This window comes from Mytilus californianus, unplaced genomic scaffold (assembly GCF_021869535.1).
Source record: "Mytilus californianus isolate M0D057914Y unplaced genomic scaffold, xbMytCali1.0.p SCAF_2, whole genome shotgun sequence".
Lineage (NCBI taxonomy): Eukaryota > Metazoa > Mollusca > Bivalvia > Mytilida > Mytilidae > Mytilus > Mytilus californianus.
In genome coordinates this window covers 37,240,050-37,261,186 of record NW_026262668.1, presented here as the reverse complement: position 1 = coordinate 37,261,186, position 21,137 = coordinate 37,240,050, and the positions used below count along the sequence as shown (strand labels likewise).

The 21,137-nt window shown below is 33.1% G+C and overlaps 1 protein-coding gene across 1 annotated transcript; it reads left to right on the top strand.

Moving 5' to 3' along the window:
* Positions 1–1,236: 1,236 nt before the first annotated feature.
* LOC127729819 (caspase-3-like) lies at positions 1,237–19,225 on the top strand. The gene is made up of 7 exons (XM_052237737.1): positions 1,237–1,659; positions 2,102–2,167; positions 3,316–3,402; positions 10,904–11,100; positions 12,200–12,287; positions 16,393–16,530; positions 18,848–19,225. Exons 1-7 carry the CDS (start codon positions 1,296–1,298, stop codon positions 19,063–19,065), a joined length of 1,158 nt encoding a protein of 385 aa, XP_052093697.1. The 5' UTR covers positions 1,237–1,295; the 3' UTR covers positions 19,066–19,225.
* The last annotated feature ends 1,912 nt before the right edge of the window (positions 19,226–21,137 follow it).

Here is a 21,137-nt window from a genome sequence, read left to right as displayed (position 1 = left end):
GACATCAATAAAATAATTCTATCAGAAAAGGCTGTGATATAAAAAAAATAGCACTGACGATGTTTCTTACTTGGGACAGGTGCATTAAAGTCAGTTGTATTTTGAGCATTCCGACCTCTCCCTTTTTCCCAAGTAAGGGGAAAGGGAAAAAAAGGTTAAGAGTAGAGCGTGCTTTGCAGTAAACATGTTAGTTCAGAATCGAACATCGATCGTTTTAAAGATAACAACAAAGAATGCTCACAGTAAATGGAAAGCAACTTCTAACACTTTCGTGTTCTGATAGATTTCGTACAATTACGTCCCGAACATTGTACAAAAACACGACGTTGCACAATGTTTAAAGTACACCCGTATACTTCTGTACATATTGGAATATAGAGAAAAATTTCATAATGACCGAAACAAGCGTGTTTTAAACGAATATACACATTTTGTTTAATTCAGTTTACTTCAACCTCACCCCTCCCCATACCTAAATAGTCTGATATAAAGACTTTGTAGTCCAATTTTGAAAAAAAAAAATACACCGGGGAAGAACACGGCTAGGAGCGTGCCACTGTATGTTAAAACATTCATTTGGATCAAAATTTATATATGCTTAAACTGAAAAAGGTACCCAAATTTACATACATGTATATATTTATACATTTTACACTTAATATAATCCTCCTTACTACAAAAAAAAAATATTAAAAAAAAAAATCATAGCACAATATTATGTCACGTGTTTTATACCTTCAAAAACGCAGATCCTTTTCTGTGTATCTCCCCCTTAAAAATAACTACATATTGTTGGGAAATAAACATATAGAATGATATTGAAGGTAAACCACCATCTACCTCCCCACGGGAAAAAGGCACAAAAACAGATCTATACATGCATGCACTAGCAAACTTGCATTTAAAGATTTAAACATGTTAAAAGTCATACATGTATAATTTTATTAGCGAGCATTTGATTACAGAGATGTAATATCTGTGACCCAGTTTAGTCAACTATAAACACTGGTATATCCAGTTTTCATAAATAGATAACTAAAAACCTTGAACTAGGTAACGGTATGGTTCAATGACCCGTTATTAATAAATAAGTGCAGATAAAAAAGAGAATTGTTAAGTATTATATTTTACCACAAAAGGACAAATAAATATTTTACCGGTGTTTTAATCAATATTTCGTTCTGATTATAATGTTGTTTATTTGAATAATAAAATTGATTTTGCGCTTTTAAACAGGAAGTTCAATGCATGAGTGAGGTCATATTACGAATTTTAAATTATAAAGGAGGTAAACAATGCCAGCTATACCAAAAGAGGCGTTTGACAAGCATGCTTATCTCACCACTGAACTAAGCAACTACATCGGCAGTTCGATTGACAATGATCAGTATCAACGACTTTTAAATAGGCTGAAGTCTGTACTTACTCCAAAAGACAGACAAAATGCTAATACCATTATGGACATCCTGGAATCTATGGAGAAGAAAAGCTATATTGCACCTGGCAAATATGCAGATTTAAAAAAGATTTTAAATGAATTTGACGAACGAATAGTTCGAGATGTAATAGAACCAATAGAAGAAGAAATTAGCGCTATCTTAGAAAAGAATTCAACCAATACTGCTCTACCCCCTGGACAAAGTGATAGTAGTAACAAAGGTCAGTATACCTCTTTCGATTTCAACAAGTACTTGTTTCAAACATGATTGGATTTAAAGAATAAGTTATTAATAGTTGTATCTATTCTAAAATTACTACAACGGTGTGGTCCTCTCGTCCTGTAAAGCACTGGTGGGAAATTTCCAGTGGTACTTTTGATAGTATTTGAAATCACCATTCACAACCACTGCAAATTAAATGTAGTTTTCTCTTTTCAACAACTTTTAATTATTTTTCTTTCAATTGTTTAAAAAATGTCTTGTATATAAAATATATAATAACAAACTAACAAACTGCTATAAATAGATACATGCTAAGAGTAAAAGTACATTTCTTTGAAGTTCTTTTGAGGTACATAAAACCATAAAAAAAACCCAATGTATCTTGTTTTTTTTTATGTTGCATCACAGAATTTTAATGTGCAATTTCGCTGTTTTTTTAGAAGCTGTTGCATCAAGTTCTACTGACAAACAACCACCAAAAAAGAAAAGGAAAATATCCGAAATTGGTAAGCACTACAGTTTTTTTCCAAGCGACACAGAAGGTACCAATGGGGCAATCAAAAACGATATCTTTAAATAAAAACAAATACCCGAAAACACCATGGCCAAAAAGAAAAACGACGAAAAGATATGTCAACGAAACTACACAGATAACTAAGATTAAGCATTTAATTTACCGACTCTATCAAAAACTGAGGGGTGAAATCAAGTGATCCGGAAGGGTAAGCAGTTCCTCGTTCACTAGTGGCACTTAAATGTTACTCCTCATTGCAATTGAAAAGTCGGTGATTAGTCGTATTCTGTGATTCCAAAATCGAAGAAAAGAGGACGAGATTGTGGCTAAAAATGGGACATATACATGATCATCGGTGACACAGATATTGCATAACGGTCAGTCAAACCATGATAACGTCCTTAAATGTTTTGAAGGGATGGCTCCAAACTATGTAAAAAGCATTTATTTATATACTGTGATAAGAATTTGTATAATGTCTAAGGTACTAAAAGGAGAAGGAAAAAGTAATAATGATACCATTTGGATACAATGAAGAAAAGAAAATTGATCTTACTTTGAAAAAAAAAGTTAATTTAAGTCGTAATGATTTAGTATGATATTAAACAAAAGTGATAGAAGAGAAATAATTTTAGTTATATTATGTTTAGTTAGACTATATTTTTGAATAGGGAACCAAAAGGATGTAACTAATATTATTTTTTACAAAATGTTTATTTTCCATAATTATTACTGGTAAGATACCCCCGACCAACCGGGTAAGGTCTAGTCAGAGGAGTGCAGAATCCTTGCCCATTTTAGATGATTTTTTTTCTCTTTATTTTAAGGTTTCAAGGGGTTGCGAATGACATAAAACTGAGCAGTATATTGCATGTATTGGGCATTAACCGCCAGTGTTCTGTAATTAAAGAACTAATTAAACAGGGGGTGCCAATAACAAAACATCCAACCCTCTTTCCCTAAGGGTTAATCCTTATCTTCTCAAACCTTCAATACGGTAAACTGCAGTCCTTTGTGTACAAGCTAAATTCGTTTGGAAGACTAAGTCTTCATAATTGATCAGTTTATTATCATTTAGCTGTATTGTAATTATTATACATATCTGTTGTTTTATATTTGTTTTTAATTATATTTTTCAAGCAATACCGGATTCAGCTAAGTATGTGTATGAGAATTCCGGTCAGAAAGGTCTCATGTTGATACTGAATTTCTCTCGAGACCGAGAAGGTACGTGATAGACGTCTTTATACTTGATTGTATTATTTTCTTGATTTTATAGAACATGACGACTTCATGGTACAAAATATTCATAACAATATATGAATAAAAACGTGTACATAAAAACAATATGCTACAAAATACAGATGACCAGTACGCATAAATATATTGTAGTTCAATTCAATAATTTATTTTAATCTTGTCTACCAATAATATACGGTATAACATTACATTAATTGTAAGCTGTTATAGAATGAATAAGAGAGCCAATACGGCCATAGAGAATTAAAAGAGACTATAACGTTGCAAATAATTCGTATGTATATATACTTTAAAACTATTATATTTTTTCGTTTGGGCTTGTATTATATTTTCCTTCGGGTTTATATGATCCGTTCATCCTATTTCGACTCTTTAAAATTCAAGAGTCTATCCTAAATTGAGGTATATTATATGGCCTTCCAAATACCGTTTCGATCCCTAACATCACTGAAGAGACATTAATTGTCGAAATCCGGATATGGTGTACAAAATTTTGCCCCTCATGTTTGCGGTATACCATCTTCTCAACAAGTTTATTGTTTTCTGTTTGGTATTAGATTTAATATAAGATCCACGTTACATTTGGCAGACTGGTGATCAATTTATTTGGCAATCGTCAATGGCAGTCAGCAGGGTTTAAGAACATCAGTTGTTCGACCTGTTAGTCAAATGCGTTTTGTTAAAATATACTTTTTACTTTTTTGGTCTTTTGGAAAATGTTGTTTGTGCTGTATTTAGACCCCTCTACCAAGAAATTTGTTTTACATGCACACGTATAAAAATTGCGGTTTTTATCCAACGCAATCATAGGTTTTAACGTTGTTTTCAATTTAGACACGTTTATACTTTAAAACTTATATACAGACTATTTACAGAATAAAATATTTATTTACGTATATTTGAAATAAGATAACACACTTTGTCACAGTACGACTCATAATTATGATACAAATGGCTATAAATAAAAAAAAACAAATTCTAGGATACAGAACATTTCTCGTTTGAATTGTTTCACATTTTTCATGTCGGGGTCTTTTATAGCCGACTATACAGTATGGGTTTTTCTCATCTTCATATAAGGAAATACTGGCTATAGTAAAGTAACAAGGGCTTCTTATTCTTCTGTAAATTTTTTACGTGCATCACAGACTCGATTCGTTTAAAGTTTCGAACCTCTCTGCTTTTATTCTTAATAATACAACAGTGAACACCAAATCGACATTTGGCAAAAGAACTTCTATGTATAAATGGCATTAGCATTTTAGTAGGGTGCCCAGTCAACAAATTTGATCGATTTGGGTTAACGGAATAACACACGGCTATATTTTATACCATTGGAAAGAAGAGAACAAGCCTCGTCGAAATATTGATGTCGTCGTTGTCTTCAGTGGTCACGATTTTCTAAAATTTGGGTCAAAGGTCAAATCTAAAATTTCAAGGAAAACGTAGAGTCACGTTTAGACAGCTGGCCACCCCTACATATTTGCGTTTATAGCAAAATAAATTCGAATAATTCAAAGGATTATAACTAAAGTTTCTATATTTAGGACTTATTTGATAATATTATTGCCAAATATGGTTCGAGATTGACATTTGTACTTATAGGGTGCACATTTACAATTTTCATTCAGCTGTTAAATAACAGTGACCTTGACCTTTTAAAAGTTCCAAAACCGGAATTTTACACAAGATTCAATACAAGCGATCTTTGAGATGTTTTTTTTTAGATATTAACATTTATAAGTTGCCCTCCCAAAATGTTATTTTTTCCGCCTTTTGATAGAAGGTGTTCGTCATGATTTTCTGGGTAAATATCCAATTTTCTTTTGGTGAACGTGGAAGCACATCAAATAGTACTTAGTTCCAAAACTGATGAATATTAACGCAGAATTGATTGAAATACCAGGTCTGAGTATATATTTGCTTTACAGAAATAAAAAAACAAACTGCAAACGGTGAAAAAGGGGGAAGGTTTATGTTACAAGTTATGAAAACAAAATGAGAATTAGAAACAGCAGGCTAATCACTCCAACTTACACACTTATATCAAGTGTAATGTACATGACTTATCGAACATAAATTGGCCTACAATTGACATGAAGTTAAAGATTATCTACAAAAAGAAAGTTTTGTACAGCATCGATGTATTTTACAAACACTTGTAAACAACATCAATCTAATTAAAATATAGATCTCTGATTTTGTTATCCTCATTTGAGCTTATATATAAGAGCACGCGAGTTAATAAAGATCAGAATTTTAATAAGAGCGAAAAAACATGGAAAAATTACCGAAGCTAGTAGTAGCTATTACGTTTCATTGCCTACTGTGAAGTTGAAAGCCCGTCGACTAGGTTTAGGTAAGAGAGCTAATTTCAGTTGTTCTTTTTAAATCGCATTCGACGCAAGTAGCAGAATGCGAGGCATACAGAATACAATCTGATGGTGGTGGCGGCAACACCGTAAACTATTTGTATAGCTTTATATTTCAGAGGGCAGAGGAACTGGATGATTCATACTTTGTATATAGATCCATTGTGTTACGAAGTTTCCGTCATATAATCATTATCCTGGACCTCATATTCATGGTTAAGTGACTGCTAAAAAACTGTATAGCTTTTTTCGTCATGTGAATGTCTCAATTATCACGAGTTCTAGGATAACTATATTTGGTTACTAATATATGGTATCCTTGCAAGGTCTACATGACCGTCAGACATGATTCACCTGACCTCGACCTAATTTCACGGATCAGTGAATAAGGTTAAGTTTCAGTGGTCAAGTCCGTACAGTCTCGGATAGTAGTGGGTTAAATATATTTGGTGTATGGAATGGTAACAAGGTGTACGTGATTTTGAGGTAGAGTTCATTTGACCTTACCTCATTTACATGGAACATTGATAGTGCTAATTTTATGTAATACTTGTTGTATAATATAAAAATTAGGAGATGTGGAAGCAAGCAATTATAGGCAACCGTACAGCCTTCAAACAATGGTCGGCTATAAAAAGGCCAGTTATGAAAAAAATGAAAGAATTCATTTGAAAAAAAAACTAACGGCCTGATTTATAATAAAAGCTAGTTTTTACGGTAATGATGTTTATGATCATACTTTTCTCAGACTATTGATGACGTCCTTTCATTAGTTTTCAGTAAGGGAACACCCATTTGATTTCGAAAACAGGGAGGGAATGAGGATTTTGAAAATGAATTACTTGGCCTGGTATGAACTGAAATAATTGACTTTGCACAAGACAGGATGAGAATGAACACTCTTCAACATGAAATGCAGGATAGTTGAGGATATGAATGTGTACAAAAGTTAAAATAAATTTTCGCACCGCCAGCCCCATCCCTTTCTTCAGAATATAAACTGTTCTACCCTAACGGCGATTACTATTATATCGGTACTTTGTGTTTTTTGTCTTCATGTTAGTTGTTTTTGTGCTTCATGCCGATTTGATAAGTCAAGCCATTTCAAACTGTTTTTCAGCAGATTTTTCTTATGCTGTGTTGTTATACCATTGTTCAGGTAAGGGGAGGGTTGAAGGATCACAAACATGTTTGACCCCTCTAAATTCTGTATATGTCTGTCCAAAATCAGGAGCCTGCAATTAAGTGGTTGTCGTTGGTTGCTGTCTGTTGTATACGTTTTTTTTTGTTGCACGAACGGTGGTATATTTTTGTTGTCGTTCCCACCGAGAGGGTTTTAGGTCGAAAACATCATACAAGACTTTTGATGTGCTATATTCCGGGTGTGAAACAAAACCGACCAATTTGATTCTTATACTACAATTATAACAAAATATTTATTCAATAAAAAGTTTAAAGTTTTGAAAAACAGCCACAAAACAGATTTCTTCGAACAAAGTGACAATCTATAAAGTTAGCTGGCTTTTCACAACAAATAAATCAACCACACAACAAGCAAAAAAGACAAATATTTTGAGTGACCTCTGTCCTTGTTAATGACCTAATAGTGTAAGCAACAAAATGATTAATGGCACGAGATAATCCGTGTTTAATCAATTATACCAAAATGTTGACTTAATTTGTGTTTTTAATTTGCTAATTTCTTCATAACGATTTTTATTTCACGCATACAATTTGGCACACACATGCACTGTGTCTTATTGCTTAAATCAGAGTAAAAAATATTGTGATAATACACGTAATAATTTTGCTTTCGATGAAAATAGGGTAAATTTCGGGTAAAATTTTACTCTTACTAAAATGCTGAAATACTTATATCAAAATCACTTAAATACTTCCTCCGATTTCGTTATATGATATATTTAATATATAAACTATATTATAGGTACTGTTTTAACTACCAACAAAGAACGCAATAATTTTATATTTCATGTTAAAGATTCCCCGTACAATACGGTATCTGGTGGTACCCTGTAAAAACACGAAATTTAGAAAATCGTGACCACGGGAACTTACGACGACAATCATGATTATAAAATATAATGATTTTCCTATAATGTGCAAAAATATCAGCCGTGCGTTATCCGTTAACTTAAACTCGTTAACTAGAGGATTTTTTGGACATTGGGCACCCTACTATTTTAAAATACGTTCGTTTCAGTTTCGAAATTTTTATAAATAGATAATATGTACAGAGCTTATTATCCTCTTTGCATGATATACATGTAGCTCTTTTTGAGTATTATGCCAATGCTCAACATAGTAACTGGTCATTCTCGACCTAATATTTTAACAACTGAAGTTGTATCATTAATATAGTCTGTAATGATACCCACATGTTCCTTACATGGACATTCCATTTTATATTCAACTACGGTTTCCTCTCGTAATGTATTAGATACAATATAAAGGTAACAAAGAAACAGGCCGGTAACAACCGTTGCCGGATAGTTTTTCTGCACGAGTAGTCAGGTCAAGGTCCGAGGCAATAGCCGAGGACCTTGACCTGACTACAATTGCAGAAAAACTATATGGCAGGTTGTTTCCGGCCTGTTTCTTTGTTACCTTTGTTTTGTATCTGACTTGTACGACGTTTCAAGAAAGAAGTAGTACATTTTGCATTTAGAAGAGGTATCAAAACATTTTAAAAACTTGCATGGCTATATACTAGTTAATGTAAGTTACAGTTCAAACACATTTTTTTTTTTCACTTCCCTTCAGCCGAGAGTTATTTTCTCAAAAAATTCAAGAATCTAATAATTTTATAAAAAAAGAACCATTTCAAGTAAAAGATGAATGTTGTACACATTTGAGACTTTTTAAAATGCAACTTCGAAAGTAAGTAATGTATAAAAAAGATTTCAGAGGTAAGCAAGCTAACATTTGATTTTTATTGGGGAAAAAACGAAAAAGGGGGGGGGGGGGGGTTAAAATAAATTTAAAATAAACAGGCTTGATCCTTTTTTTATTGAAAAAATGCATGATGTCCCATTCCATCCCCCCATTCCCCCTTTTAAAAAATCGTAAAAATCGTACGTTTGCTGCCAAACATACGAATTCAATACATACGAATTCAACTTATATATGAATTCAATAACAATATAAATGTATCAAAAGAATGAATTTCCTATTTCATTAGTGAATGAAATGTAATGAAAAAATGGATTTTGTCTTGTTATTAGATATATATAGGCATGCAATTTGTTTGGTTTTTTTTAAATTTCATGCTTACAGGTTTTTATATGTCTCTGATAGTGTTGATCAGGATTAAACACGTGTTACTATATGATCCAATCGCAGCTTACCGTCCAAAATTGATGACATAAGTTGAATGATTTTTTTTAAAGATTTGCTGCCTATTTGAACATGTATTACACGGACACTTTTTATTTATAGGATCAATCGTGCATTGGTGAGTTGATAGGGATTTTATCTTTTGATAAGATTTGATTTTTTTATAAATATTTCCTGTCTTTTTTATTGAAATATAAACGTCGGTATCATCATTTCTTTACTTTCAACATTGTCCAGAATACTATTCATGTCCATATAGTGAAAAAAAAAACGTTTACGGACCGACCATTTAGCTTCAAAAGGGGGGTATGTTCTTTTCTGAGTAAGAAAGTTATTTAGTTTTTCAACGCTATCACCCAAATATTTTTTTTTTCGAAATTAGCACTATTATAAACTGTATTTATTAACATTATGATTTTGTCATCTGCTTGACCACAATATATTTTTTCTCATAAAATTGGGGATCAAAATATTTTTTTTAGGAAAAAACCATAACCCCCCCTTTTGAAGTTAAAGGGTCAATCCCTTAGTGTACTGATATGAATAGTTACTGTAATTTACTGGAATTGTTTGGAAAAAAAAATTATTGATGCTAACGTAAATATTTTAATAAAAAAGACAGGAAATATGTCGGTGAAACAAAATTTTCAAATCTTATTGAAATTTAAAGTGCCCTTGAACTCACTGATCATGCACGAGTGATTCTATTCATAAAAAGTGTCCGTGTAACAACTAAAAAGTGTCCGTGTATCATCTAAAAAGTGTCCGTGTAACACCCGTTAATGTACTGTTTTTATATAGCTCTGCTGGGGGCAAAGTCGTACAAATCTTTCTACATGAAAATCTTTCTGCTTAACTGGTTAGATATCGCGTTTTTATATGTCTGTGACATCAGATGTACATGCACGTGTCTGGAAGACTAGTTCGCTCATTACTGAAAGAAGCTATAATTTCATTTATATATTATGATATTTTAGATTATTTTTCCATCTTATTGAATCATGAATCTTGAAATATTCCTGCACTTATATTCTAATATTGGCGACAGAATGCCTAGCTCAACTTTTGAACTTTTGATATAAGATGTTGTATAGCATTGAACACATTTATAATGGTACAACTGCAGCATCTCAAGTAATATTGATTGTTTGGTTTCAAACTGAGTCTGATACGATTTTACGCGTTCTATGGCTAACTGAGAACCTGCTATTCAAGGTAAAAGGGCATTTTTTTTCATATAAATTTCCGACCGTTATAATTGTGTAAACCTTGTTAAATCTTTTTTTCATAAACACTATAAAAAGAACATGCATTTTCGTTTGGTGTTTTTTTTCTCTCATATAAATCAGATCTTTGGTTTTCTCGTTTGAATTAAACTTTGTTTTGTTGAGACCTTTATATTTTGCTTTGTGGTATGGGTTTTGCTCATTGTTGACCCCCGTACGGTGACCTATAGGTGCTTCCACCAATGTCATTTGGTCTCTGGTGGATATACATACATGTATATAACTGTCTCATTGGCTATCATACCTCATCTGCCTATTTTGTAGAAAATGATTTTTTTCATGCATTATATGTAGTCATATTTTCGTTTCTCCTTTGAAATCTCTTTCAAACAAGAGCTAAGCCAGATCACAAAATAAAGCTTTACATTCGCATACGGTTAAAAAGTATAGTTTTCAATATAAAGTACGATTGTACCTGAAATCTCATTAACACTACTTTAATTTGTATAAGTGCAGGAAGTACAGATGACGTGGAAAAACTTACAACTTTCTTCGGAGGCAAGTTTGATTTTGAAATTGAAAACCAACCCGATTTGAAAAAAGAAGATTTACAGAAGGAGTTGACTGGATTTAGAGAAGAGTACCTAAACAGTCCAAGACATTCAAAGAAATACTATTGTTTTGTTTGTGTTATAATGAGTCACGGGAATGAGGTAAGGTTTATAAGATAAGATAAGATTCTTTTTTGAGTGATTATACACATTATGAAGAATCTATTAAAAGTTTAAATTCACGCTATCTATTATTCGATTATATAAAAAAGATCTAAATTTGACTGTTGAAAGCGGAGAATATCGTATCGCACGAGAAACCGTAAATAACTTGTTTTTCCTATGATTTCTACACGATATCAAATGTACGCAAATTTTAACGTTCTTTTTAAACATCTGCATAAATTGTATTATTTTTGTGTGACGTCACCAGGAAAGTCTTCTCATCGTCCCAATAGTTTCAATATCTTAAGACTTAATTATCATTGTACATGAATGATGAATTTTTACATGATTTTTTTCTTCGTATATGCTAGTGACCGAGAGAATCATTACGAAGTGATTTAGGTTGTGCAACTAATAAATAGGTTATTAGATATTTATTTGAATTTAAAAAAAAAAATATCTTTATAGAAAAGCACAAGATAATTCTTTGTATAATCCGTCATTATGTAAAATAGGAAAAACCGTGAAATGACTAAAATTAATACCAACCAGCAATAATACGTGAAAACTGAATTGGTGTCGAAAAGAACAGAGATTCAGACATCGCATCAAATAAGGAATCCAAATACGGTCAAAGGTTATTCAACAATGAATTCAAATTTGATTATTTTATCAAGAATATAATCGTAACAAGAAAACATTGATGCTTTTACTTATACACTCATTCATCAGAAATCAATTGGAATAATACAGAGTTACTTAGATGTGGAGGTCCGTTTGGGACCTATTAAGAAAACAAATCAAATAAACATATTGTGCACACAATTTATTTTTTTGGTGTGCTCCACTTATTATAAAGTTCACCAGCTAGTGAATAAAAATGATATTATGCATAGGTAATCGACATTAACTGTCATGCAAAAGCCCTTTTTACTGTAAAACAAAACTGTTTAAAATGATAGCAACATGGTGTTTCGCCTCCGATAAAGTCTACATTCCGTGCGATAATACAGTACACTTCGTTGATTTATGGGGAATTATGCATGTAAACCTTTGGTTAGGAAGTAATACACTATATTTAATATTTTTATTACAGAAAGGAATCATGACCGATGATAAACAGGCAATTTCAATCGATGAAATAACCTCATACTTCAAAAATAAAGAAACACCTCACTTTATTGGTATGTTTACATAAAAATAAGAAGATGTGATATGATTGCCAATGAGACAACGCTCCACCAGAGACCAAATAACATAAAGGTAACAAGTATAGTTCACCGTACGGCCTTCAGCAATGAGCAAAACTCATACCGCATAGTAAGTTATACAAGACCCCGAAATGACAAATGTAATACAATTCAAACTATAAAACTAATGGCTACGTTCATATATGAATATAAATTTATTTACGTGTTCTGGTACCCTTAAATATATATACCAAATTAAAACAGCGAATGATAAATCTGCTTTTTATTCCTTCAAGGACTTTAATATACGTTTTAATTAGATCGCAGTAGTGGATCCAGGATAGGGTGTAGTGTTATACGTCCCCCCTTTGATCGCCAAAAAGCTTTACAAATCTCCTGTTTCTCACGATTTGTGATTTTTTAGCATAAAATCGTCCGAAAATGTTTGTGCATCGCTCCGCTCGGCGGTATATATTAAGTTTTCTGGAATTAAGCCCCCTTTCAAATATCCTTGATCGGCATGTTCTATAAGATGCATGTTATACACGCAATTCATTTGGTGTTAATTATGCGTATATGCAAACAAAGTTTAAAGGGAAAGATATATCTTGACTTGAAAGTGTTTGCATCGTTGAATATTTAGTCTATTACTTTCAGAAAATGAGAACAGAATTTAAGCAAAAAATGTATCTTTTACATTGAAATGGTGAAATAGATCTATTAGGTTTACATTCGAATGAAAAGCCAAAATTAGATTAAAGTCAGAATGAATTCCCCCACAAATATATATCTTTTAAATGCAAATCATAATGAATTGCCAAAGTTTAACATAGTTTTATTTGATTGAAATCAGAATGGATTGCCCAAAATAGATCTATTAGGTCCCGATCAGGATCATAATAGACTGTTCAATATAGATCTATTAGATTTAAATCAAGTTGGATTGCCCATTTGCCCACAATATATCTAGGTGATGCATGAGAATGGATTGCCAAAATTATATTCTAAAAAGATTTCCCAAAATAAATCTATTAGTTTCAAATTAAAATGGATTGCCCAATTAATCGGATTCAAATTTGAATAGATTGGTCGAAATAGATTTATTAAATGCAAAGCAAAACGGATTGTCAAAAAAAGATTCTTTTAGCAAATCATTAAGTAGATTTATTAGATTCAAATCAAAATAGTTTGCCCAAAATAGATCTCACGGTAGGTACAATGTATAGTGCTCGTCTGAGATCGTATTTTTTTGAGTGAATCGGTTCACTTTTATCGAGTGTAGATCAGGTTTTTTCGGGTAATATTACATATGTACCTGCGATTACACCGATTTACTGCTATTTCGCGAGTATAATTGTTTCCTTCGTGACTGTTCATCTTATTCTGAATGCTATTGATATAAGAAGATGTGGCATGAGTGTCAATGAGACAACCTTCCATCCAAGTCCAAATTTTATAAAAGTAAACCATTATAGGTCAAAGTACGGTCTTCAACATGGAGCCTTGGCTCACACCGAACAGCAAGCTATAAAGGGCCCCAAAAATTACCATTCAAACGGGAAAACCAACGGTCTAATCTATATAAAAAACGAGAAACGAGAAACACTTATGAACCACATCAACAAACGACAACTACTGAACATCAGATTCCTGACTTAGGACAGGTGCAAACAATTGCAGCGGGTTTAAACGTTTTAATGGTACCAAACCTTCACCCTTATCTGAAATAATAGTGTAACATCACAACATAGAAAAACACACTATAAAATATCAATTGAAATGGCTTAACTCAATCAAAAGACACATTAACACCGGTGAACATACACTGAACAAATAAATTTGATCTATGAAACAATGCAAATACAAAATAAATAAACTAAGGGAAGAATAATTAAAGTAACATGTTATACCTGTGCGAAATGTTAAACAATTTAAGAAAAACAATATACTTGAACAAAAATATCAGCCATTTGCAATTACTTTAAACACAGGTAAATAAAAATAATTTTGTTGTTAGGTATACGTGTACAGTTCAGATAGAGAAAGGAAATATTTTTACAAAATAAATAATTTTGATGTTCATAGTACAAAGAAGTGAAAATTTATAGTAATACCAATATTTATAGTATACATGTTTTGAGCACAAACGGCAAACAATTTCCTTGTAGTTCACATACAATTCAGTGTTTTATATTGTCCGTGTTTTTTCGAGACATTCAAAACGTCCGGGTTTTTCAACAAATGGTCTGTGGCACTCTCTCCGATCTCTGATCGGACGTGGCTGTATACTTGATCATCCCACACAGCAAAACGGACGCCGCACTTTGGCAAGGGTTTTACTGCCGGTCGGAAGAGGACCCAAGTGAACATTTTTTTTATTCCCCAGTCCCCCTTTCAGGTAAACAATTTTAGAAAGGTTTGTTATAAGTCATGTCAGTACCGAAGTGAGCATATCATAAAATCGGGGACTTATCCAATGTATTTAATAAACAACGAAATAAATAATCTGTAAGCTTTAATACGATCCTTTTGAAATAATAAAAAAAAAAACGAAATGTGTATATAATATGCGTACACTTCACAAATATACATTGTCAAAAAAATGAATCTTTATTCATTTAATTTCTGATGGAAATGAAGCTACGATGGTGCTTTATTTCTGTGTGACCAAGCATAACATACGCTTGATCAGACCCCCTCTTCACAGTAGGAGCATTTGAACATTGTTCTTGGTTTCCATTTCTAGAACGATAAAACATATTATCATCAAGACAAATAGTAAATGAAACATTTATGATGTATTTTCTGTTAAAAAATACACACATTTACCCGCTTTACACACTATGTATACGTACGTCTCAGTCAAACTTGTCGGAGCTCACATAAAGATTGTTTACATCACGAAATATTAACTGTGTGAAATCCATTTCGGTATACTAACATGAAGATTTCTGAATACAAATGAACGATGCCTTTCATGAAATGTACGTGTTAATACAGCATTATCAAACTGGTTTAATGCAATGTTTTGTGCTTTAAAAAGTACTTATTTTAACCTTTTCATTGTTTTTTAAACGTAAATGCACTGACAAACTACATTAATAGCCATAAGATCTTTGTTTTTTTCACTCGATAAAACAAGGACGCACTCGAAAAAACACAGACTGCTCTCGAAAAAAACACGGACATAAAAATGATTTTACTCTCTAAAATGTCCTTTTCAATGCAAAAACAAGAATTTTTGTAAAGCGTCTGAATATTAAAGTATAATAGATTCCATGTGAGCATCTCTGTTTACATTTGCATTGGTATGTGTATAAAAATGGCTTTATTCTATATTTTGGAATAAATCATTGTAAGGCTAAATTAAACGTTTTTAAAACAGAATAATGTAGGGTTGAAATTTTTTTTATCACAAATACTAATTTACCTTCTAAGATCTTGTATAACATCTTTTTTATGTCTTATCAGGAAGGAAGTCTACTTGTTTACATTTTTGATAATATTCACTCGAAAAAACGTGGTCACACGCGAAAACACCCGATCAAAACACTCGAAAAAACACGATCCCAGCCTGACACTATACCTGCTGTGGATCTGTTAGATTTAAATCATCATGGCTTTCCCCGAAAGTATGAATTAGATTAAATTTATCAGAATGAATTGCCCAAAAAAGATCCGTAATGGTACATCTAACTAACAATGTTTCATGGTTCTAGTGTTGACTTCTTTGAGGTCGACGTACTCGAATACATATGTTGTAGGATTTCCTGACTTGCCCCTCTAGTACTTGTCGAATTGTCAAAGATTCGGTCCTCCTATCTTCCATAATGTTTTAAACGAGAGGCGAATGATACAAAACGATATTCAAACTCATAAATCGACAAGTTATGGCAAAAAAAAACAACCAAAAAAAAAACGAAAACGACAAAAAGACGAACAACAGTACACAAAACACAACATAGAAAGAATGAGCAACACGAACCCCACCCATAACCGAAGGTGTTTCGTTTTTAATTTTGAAATAGAAATTTTATGGTTCTTTTAAATTCTTTTATAGCTTTTCAAAAGCTTTTCTATCTTCGTTTATTTTTACAAGGAAAACCAAAGATATTTATAGTCCAGGCGTGTAGAGGTTCATCTATTCAACCAGTAATAACACCAGACGACTGGCCAGAGGATAAAATGTCGGTACCACACGATGCTGATATTCTTATAGCATACGCAACTACTCCAGGTTCGTTCGTCAATTACCAACTGTGATGTAAATTGCGAGCAATATTATCATAATACATACAATATATTATATATTTTTCGTATATAACAAAAACAAACTGAAAATTCAAAATAATATTCATAAACTTTAGTTTAACACTACTTATGGACAAAGAGATATTAGATAAAGTTATACTTTTCAATTAATTCCAGTGGCAAGTATTTCATTTATACTCTTGAAGAGAACAAATTAGCAATAGATTTAAAAGATAGTTTCTGCTAAAGAGGGTCAATCGGGACGAAGAATGGGAAATTAGACTGTCACTGGAAAAGAGGGTAGACGTGTTACCTTGTAAAAGGCCAATTACAGTTACGTAGGATTCTGTATCATGTACCGAGTACTTAATGCTCTCCCTACACAAAACACAAGATTAAACGTCCCTATTCAAACCGCACGTGGTTCCGTATTTATGAATCAAATACTGCAAAACAGACACCCTTTAAAGATGTGTTTTACCACCAGACGAAAGAAATCAAGGGGACCATCTTTTATAATCATGGAGACAAATTTTAGGTTTAACAAATTCCTAAGAAGTACTAGTAATGCAGAATACAGAATAAAGATTAAATTAATAATACATATTTTATGAACGAAACAATGACGTTACCTGACAGTTCCCATGCAAACGTAAAATACCGGTGTAAGATAATTAAATTTCTTGAATTAAACAGCAACTGAAGGATGAAAATGCCAAATATAATTAAAGAACCTTAGTGAGCGCGCTCACATACCCCACGTCCCCACATTGTCACTGGAGAAATAAAATAACAATAAGAAAAAAAAATTGTTTAAGAAAAAAAATTGAATCGTAATTTCCTGTCGATATGCACATCTACATAGTATGTCCTTATTATCTACAAAGTTTCATGAAATTCTGTTGTGTGGTTTCAGAGGAGTTGCGATGACAAACTGTTGCAGAGGTATAGTGAAGCAAATAAGTTCAAAGGGGCGTAACTCCTAGAAAAAAATTGAATCGTTATTTCCTGTAGATATGCACATCTACGTAGTATGTCCTTATTATCTGAAAAGGTTTCATGAAATTCTATTGTGTGGTTTGAGAGGAGTTGCGATGACAAAAGGTTGCAGTAGTATATTGGGCAAATAAGTTCAAAGGGGCGTAACTCCTGGAAAAAAAATTGAATCGTAATTTCCTGTCGATATGCACATCTACGTAGTATGTCCTTATTATCTACAAAGTTTCATGAAATTTTGTTGTGTGGTTTCAGAGGAGTTGAGATGACAAACTGTTGCAGTAGTACATTAAAGTAAATAAGTTCAAAGGGGCGTAACTCCTAGAAAAAAAAATTGAATCATAATTTCCTGTCGATATGCACATCTACCTAGTATGTCCTTATTTTCTACAAAATTTCATGAAATTCTGTTGTGTGGTTTCAGAGGAGTTCAGATGACAAACTGTTGCAGAGGTATATTGAAGCAAATAAGTTCAAAGGGGTGTAACTCCTAGAAAAAAAATTGAATCGTAATTTCCTGTCGATATGCACATCTACGTAGTATGTCCTTATTATCTGAAAAGGTTTCATGAAATTCTATTGTGTGGTTTGAGAGGAGTTGCGATGACAAAAGGTTGCAGTAGTATATTGGGCAAATAAGTTCAAAGGGGCGTAACTCCTGGAAAAAAATTGAATCGTAATTTCCTGTCGATATGCACATCTACGTAGTATGTCCTTATTATCTACAAAGTTTCATAAAATTTTGTTGTGTGGTTTCAGAGGAGTTGAGATGACAAACTGTTGCATTAGTACATTAAAGTAAATAAGTTCAAAGGGGCGTAACTCCTAGAAAAAAAATTGAATCGTAATTTCCTGTCGATATGCACAACTACATAGTATGTCCTTATTATCTAAAAAGGTTTCGTGAAATTCTGTTGTGTGGTTTGAGAGGAGTTGCGATGACAAGAAACAGGACTGACGGACTGACGGACGGACAGACGGACGGACAGACGGACGGACGGACAGACAGACAGACGGACGGACAGACGGACGGACGGACGGACGGACGGACGGACGGACGGACGGACGGACGGACGGACGGGTCAAACACATTATAGCCTCCGCAACTCGTTGAAGATACCGAAGGGATTTTCAAACTCACTCGTCGATAACAAACTGACAACTCCATGGCAAACCATTCGAAAAACGACGAAAAAAACGTCTGCACACCACAAAATATTAATGTACAAAATTACCGTTCGTCTTAATTTGATATAAATTGATTTTTTTTAATCGATTTAAACTTACAGTTATAATCTTTGTTTAAGGGTTTAAAGCCTTTAGGACGAAGTATTCTGATGAAGGAGCATGGTTCATACACGTATTACTTCAGGAGATTGAAGAATCCTACGAAAGCGACCACCTTGAAGACATGTTGATCTCAGTAAGATATAAACTGGCAATTGACGAGGAATGGAGGCGGCATGAAATGTGTCAAATGCCATGCACATGGACAACCTTGACGAAAAGACTTTTTTTCAGATAACGCATTCGTAATGAGTGTTGAAATATCGATAAGGCAGCTTTGCACACACATATAAATTTTCTGTCCATTTTATTGGGAAAATTCATCGTATAATATGAAAAGATTGTAAAAGTCATCTATACTTATGATAAAGGCATAATAAAATAATCATGATCTCTAATGATATTATTGAATCCATCATACTCTTGTATCCCCAAATGAAACTCATAACTGTATTTTTTGTCTTGTCATGAGCACCATGACGGGTATCACCAGTGGAGCAGAAACTTACTGCTAACCCTTCATGAGCACATGAATTTACTCTCGAATTACAACGAGTTTTATGTTTAATCTTTACAGTTTTGTATGCTACGATTGTTTTTGATTTTTTTCTTGCCCGGTATGTTTGCTGGCGTATAAATGCGCCGGGTACCAATCAAATACTAAGTAGATGTAAGCATGGCTACTGACCACGTGCACTTGTTTCCTGCGATGATAAAAGCTCCCTTCCTTTTTTCTACGAAAGAAAGAGTGATCCTTTACCATCACATGAAACAATGATGGATTGACATGACCTGCTGATAACTACCATGTCCAACAAGGAAACGGATCATTGAATGTGGTTAAAATGCCCATTGGACTGCACGGTTACCCTCTAAACCAACGTTTTGACATCCAAACCATCTAGAATAGACTTTTCAGTTTTCTATGCAAATAAATGCGAACTGAATGACATGTTCATGTCGCCCGCAAAATAAAACATGAACAATTGTATAACCGTTCAACTACAATTTTTAATGGTGTCTATCTCTAGTATAAAGCCCAAACTTGTTTAAATCCAGATTTGATTTCTGTAATAGTTGTCGTCTTCGTGTAATTTGTTTTAATAGAATGGCCATTAGAAACTGCCTACACATTAAAATGCATACACATGACAGATAAGGGGTGTGGGGAAGATCCCTATGACACCACAACCCCTAACCATCTGAAGACTATTACAAGGGGGCACTGTCAAATCATAAACGAGGAGCATCATCCGCTGAACGGCAATCTTTTATCGACCCCTATTAGTATACAAAACAATACAAAGCAACCAATTTGAACAAAACCACCAGTTATCAAACATGCATGTCCCAAAGTGCCCAAAATTGAAGATGAAAATACCAAGGGCAATTTATCATGTGCTGTTTAAAATTGAGAAGGGGCACTTTTTGTAAGGTTACAGTTGCAGATTCCGGATTTAATGATAAGAGGGGACAATAAAAAAAATATGAAAAATGCTAAATTTTAAACTTACAACTTCATCGATATTTCCTGCACTCGTATGAACTTTCAATATCTAACGATATGAATCAGGAGAGGTCGATAAATCAAAAAAAGTATAGAGGGACGATAATTTGTGGTGATATGAAGACAGTCCATTTGTTGGTTGTTTTATATTGTGCACTTGTCGATCTCATGAGTTAAGTTTTTTTCATCTGATTTTTTTCGTTTGTTCTATAATAATGTCATGCTGCTACACTATGAATTTTTTCCAAGTTAGGAGGAGGGTTTGGCTGCCAACACATATGTTTAACCCCGCCGTATACTTCATATATATGCGTGTCCCTAGTCAGGAGCCCGGAATTCAGTGGTTGTCGTTTGTTATTGAATTTCATATTTGTTTTAAATTTATTGTTTTGTATATAAATAAGGCAGGTGGTTTTCATATTTGAATTGTTTTTCACTGGTCATGTGGGGCCCTTTATAGCTTGCTATGCGGCGTTGGCTTTTGCTCCCTGTTGAAGGCTGCACGATAACCTGTACATTGTAATTGCTTACACCAACGACATTTAGTTCTAGGTGGAGTTTCATTTGCAATCATACCCCATCTTCTTATTTTTATACTGAAAGCTCTGTTTATATAGTGCCTTGAAAAAGATGAAAATTTCAAACAGAACTTTTATTTTGATATAGTTTAATAAGCATGATACCAAACACCGTTATACACAAAATCACATGTGATTTGTAATTTGAAATATGCAAAGGAAAATATTCTTCCATCACTTTCTCTTGCAGATACTGTAAGGTTTCACTTATATATAAGAATATGG

Coding starts and splice junctions, on each gene's coding strand:
- LOC127729819 (XM_052237737.1), top strand. CDS start 1,296: ATGCCAGCTATACCAAAAGAGGCGTTTGACAAGCATGCTTATCTCACC. Junction 1,660..2,101: donor AAGTGATAGTAGTAACAAAG/GTCAGTATACCT, acceptor CTGTTTTTTTAG/AAGCTGTTGCATCAAGTTCT. Junction 3,403..10,903: donor TTTCTCTCGAGACCGAGAAG/GTACGTGATAGA, acceptor GTATAAGTGCAG/GAAGTACAGATGACGTGGAA.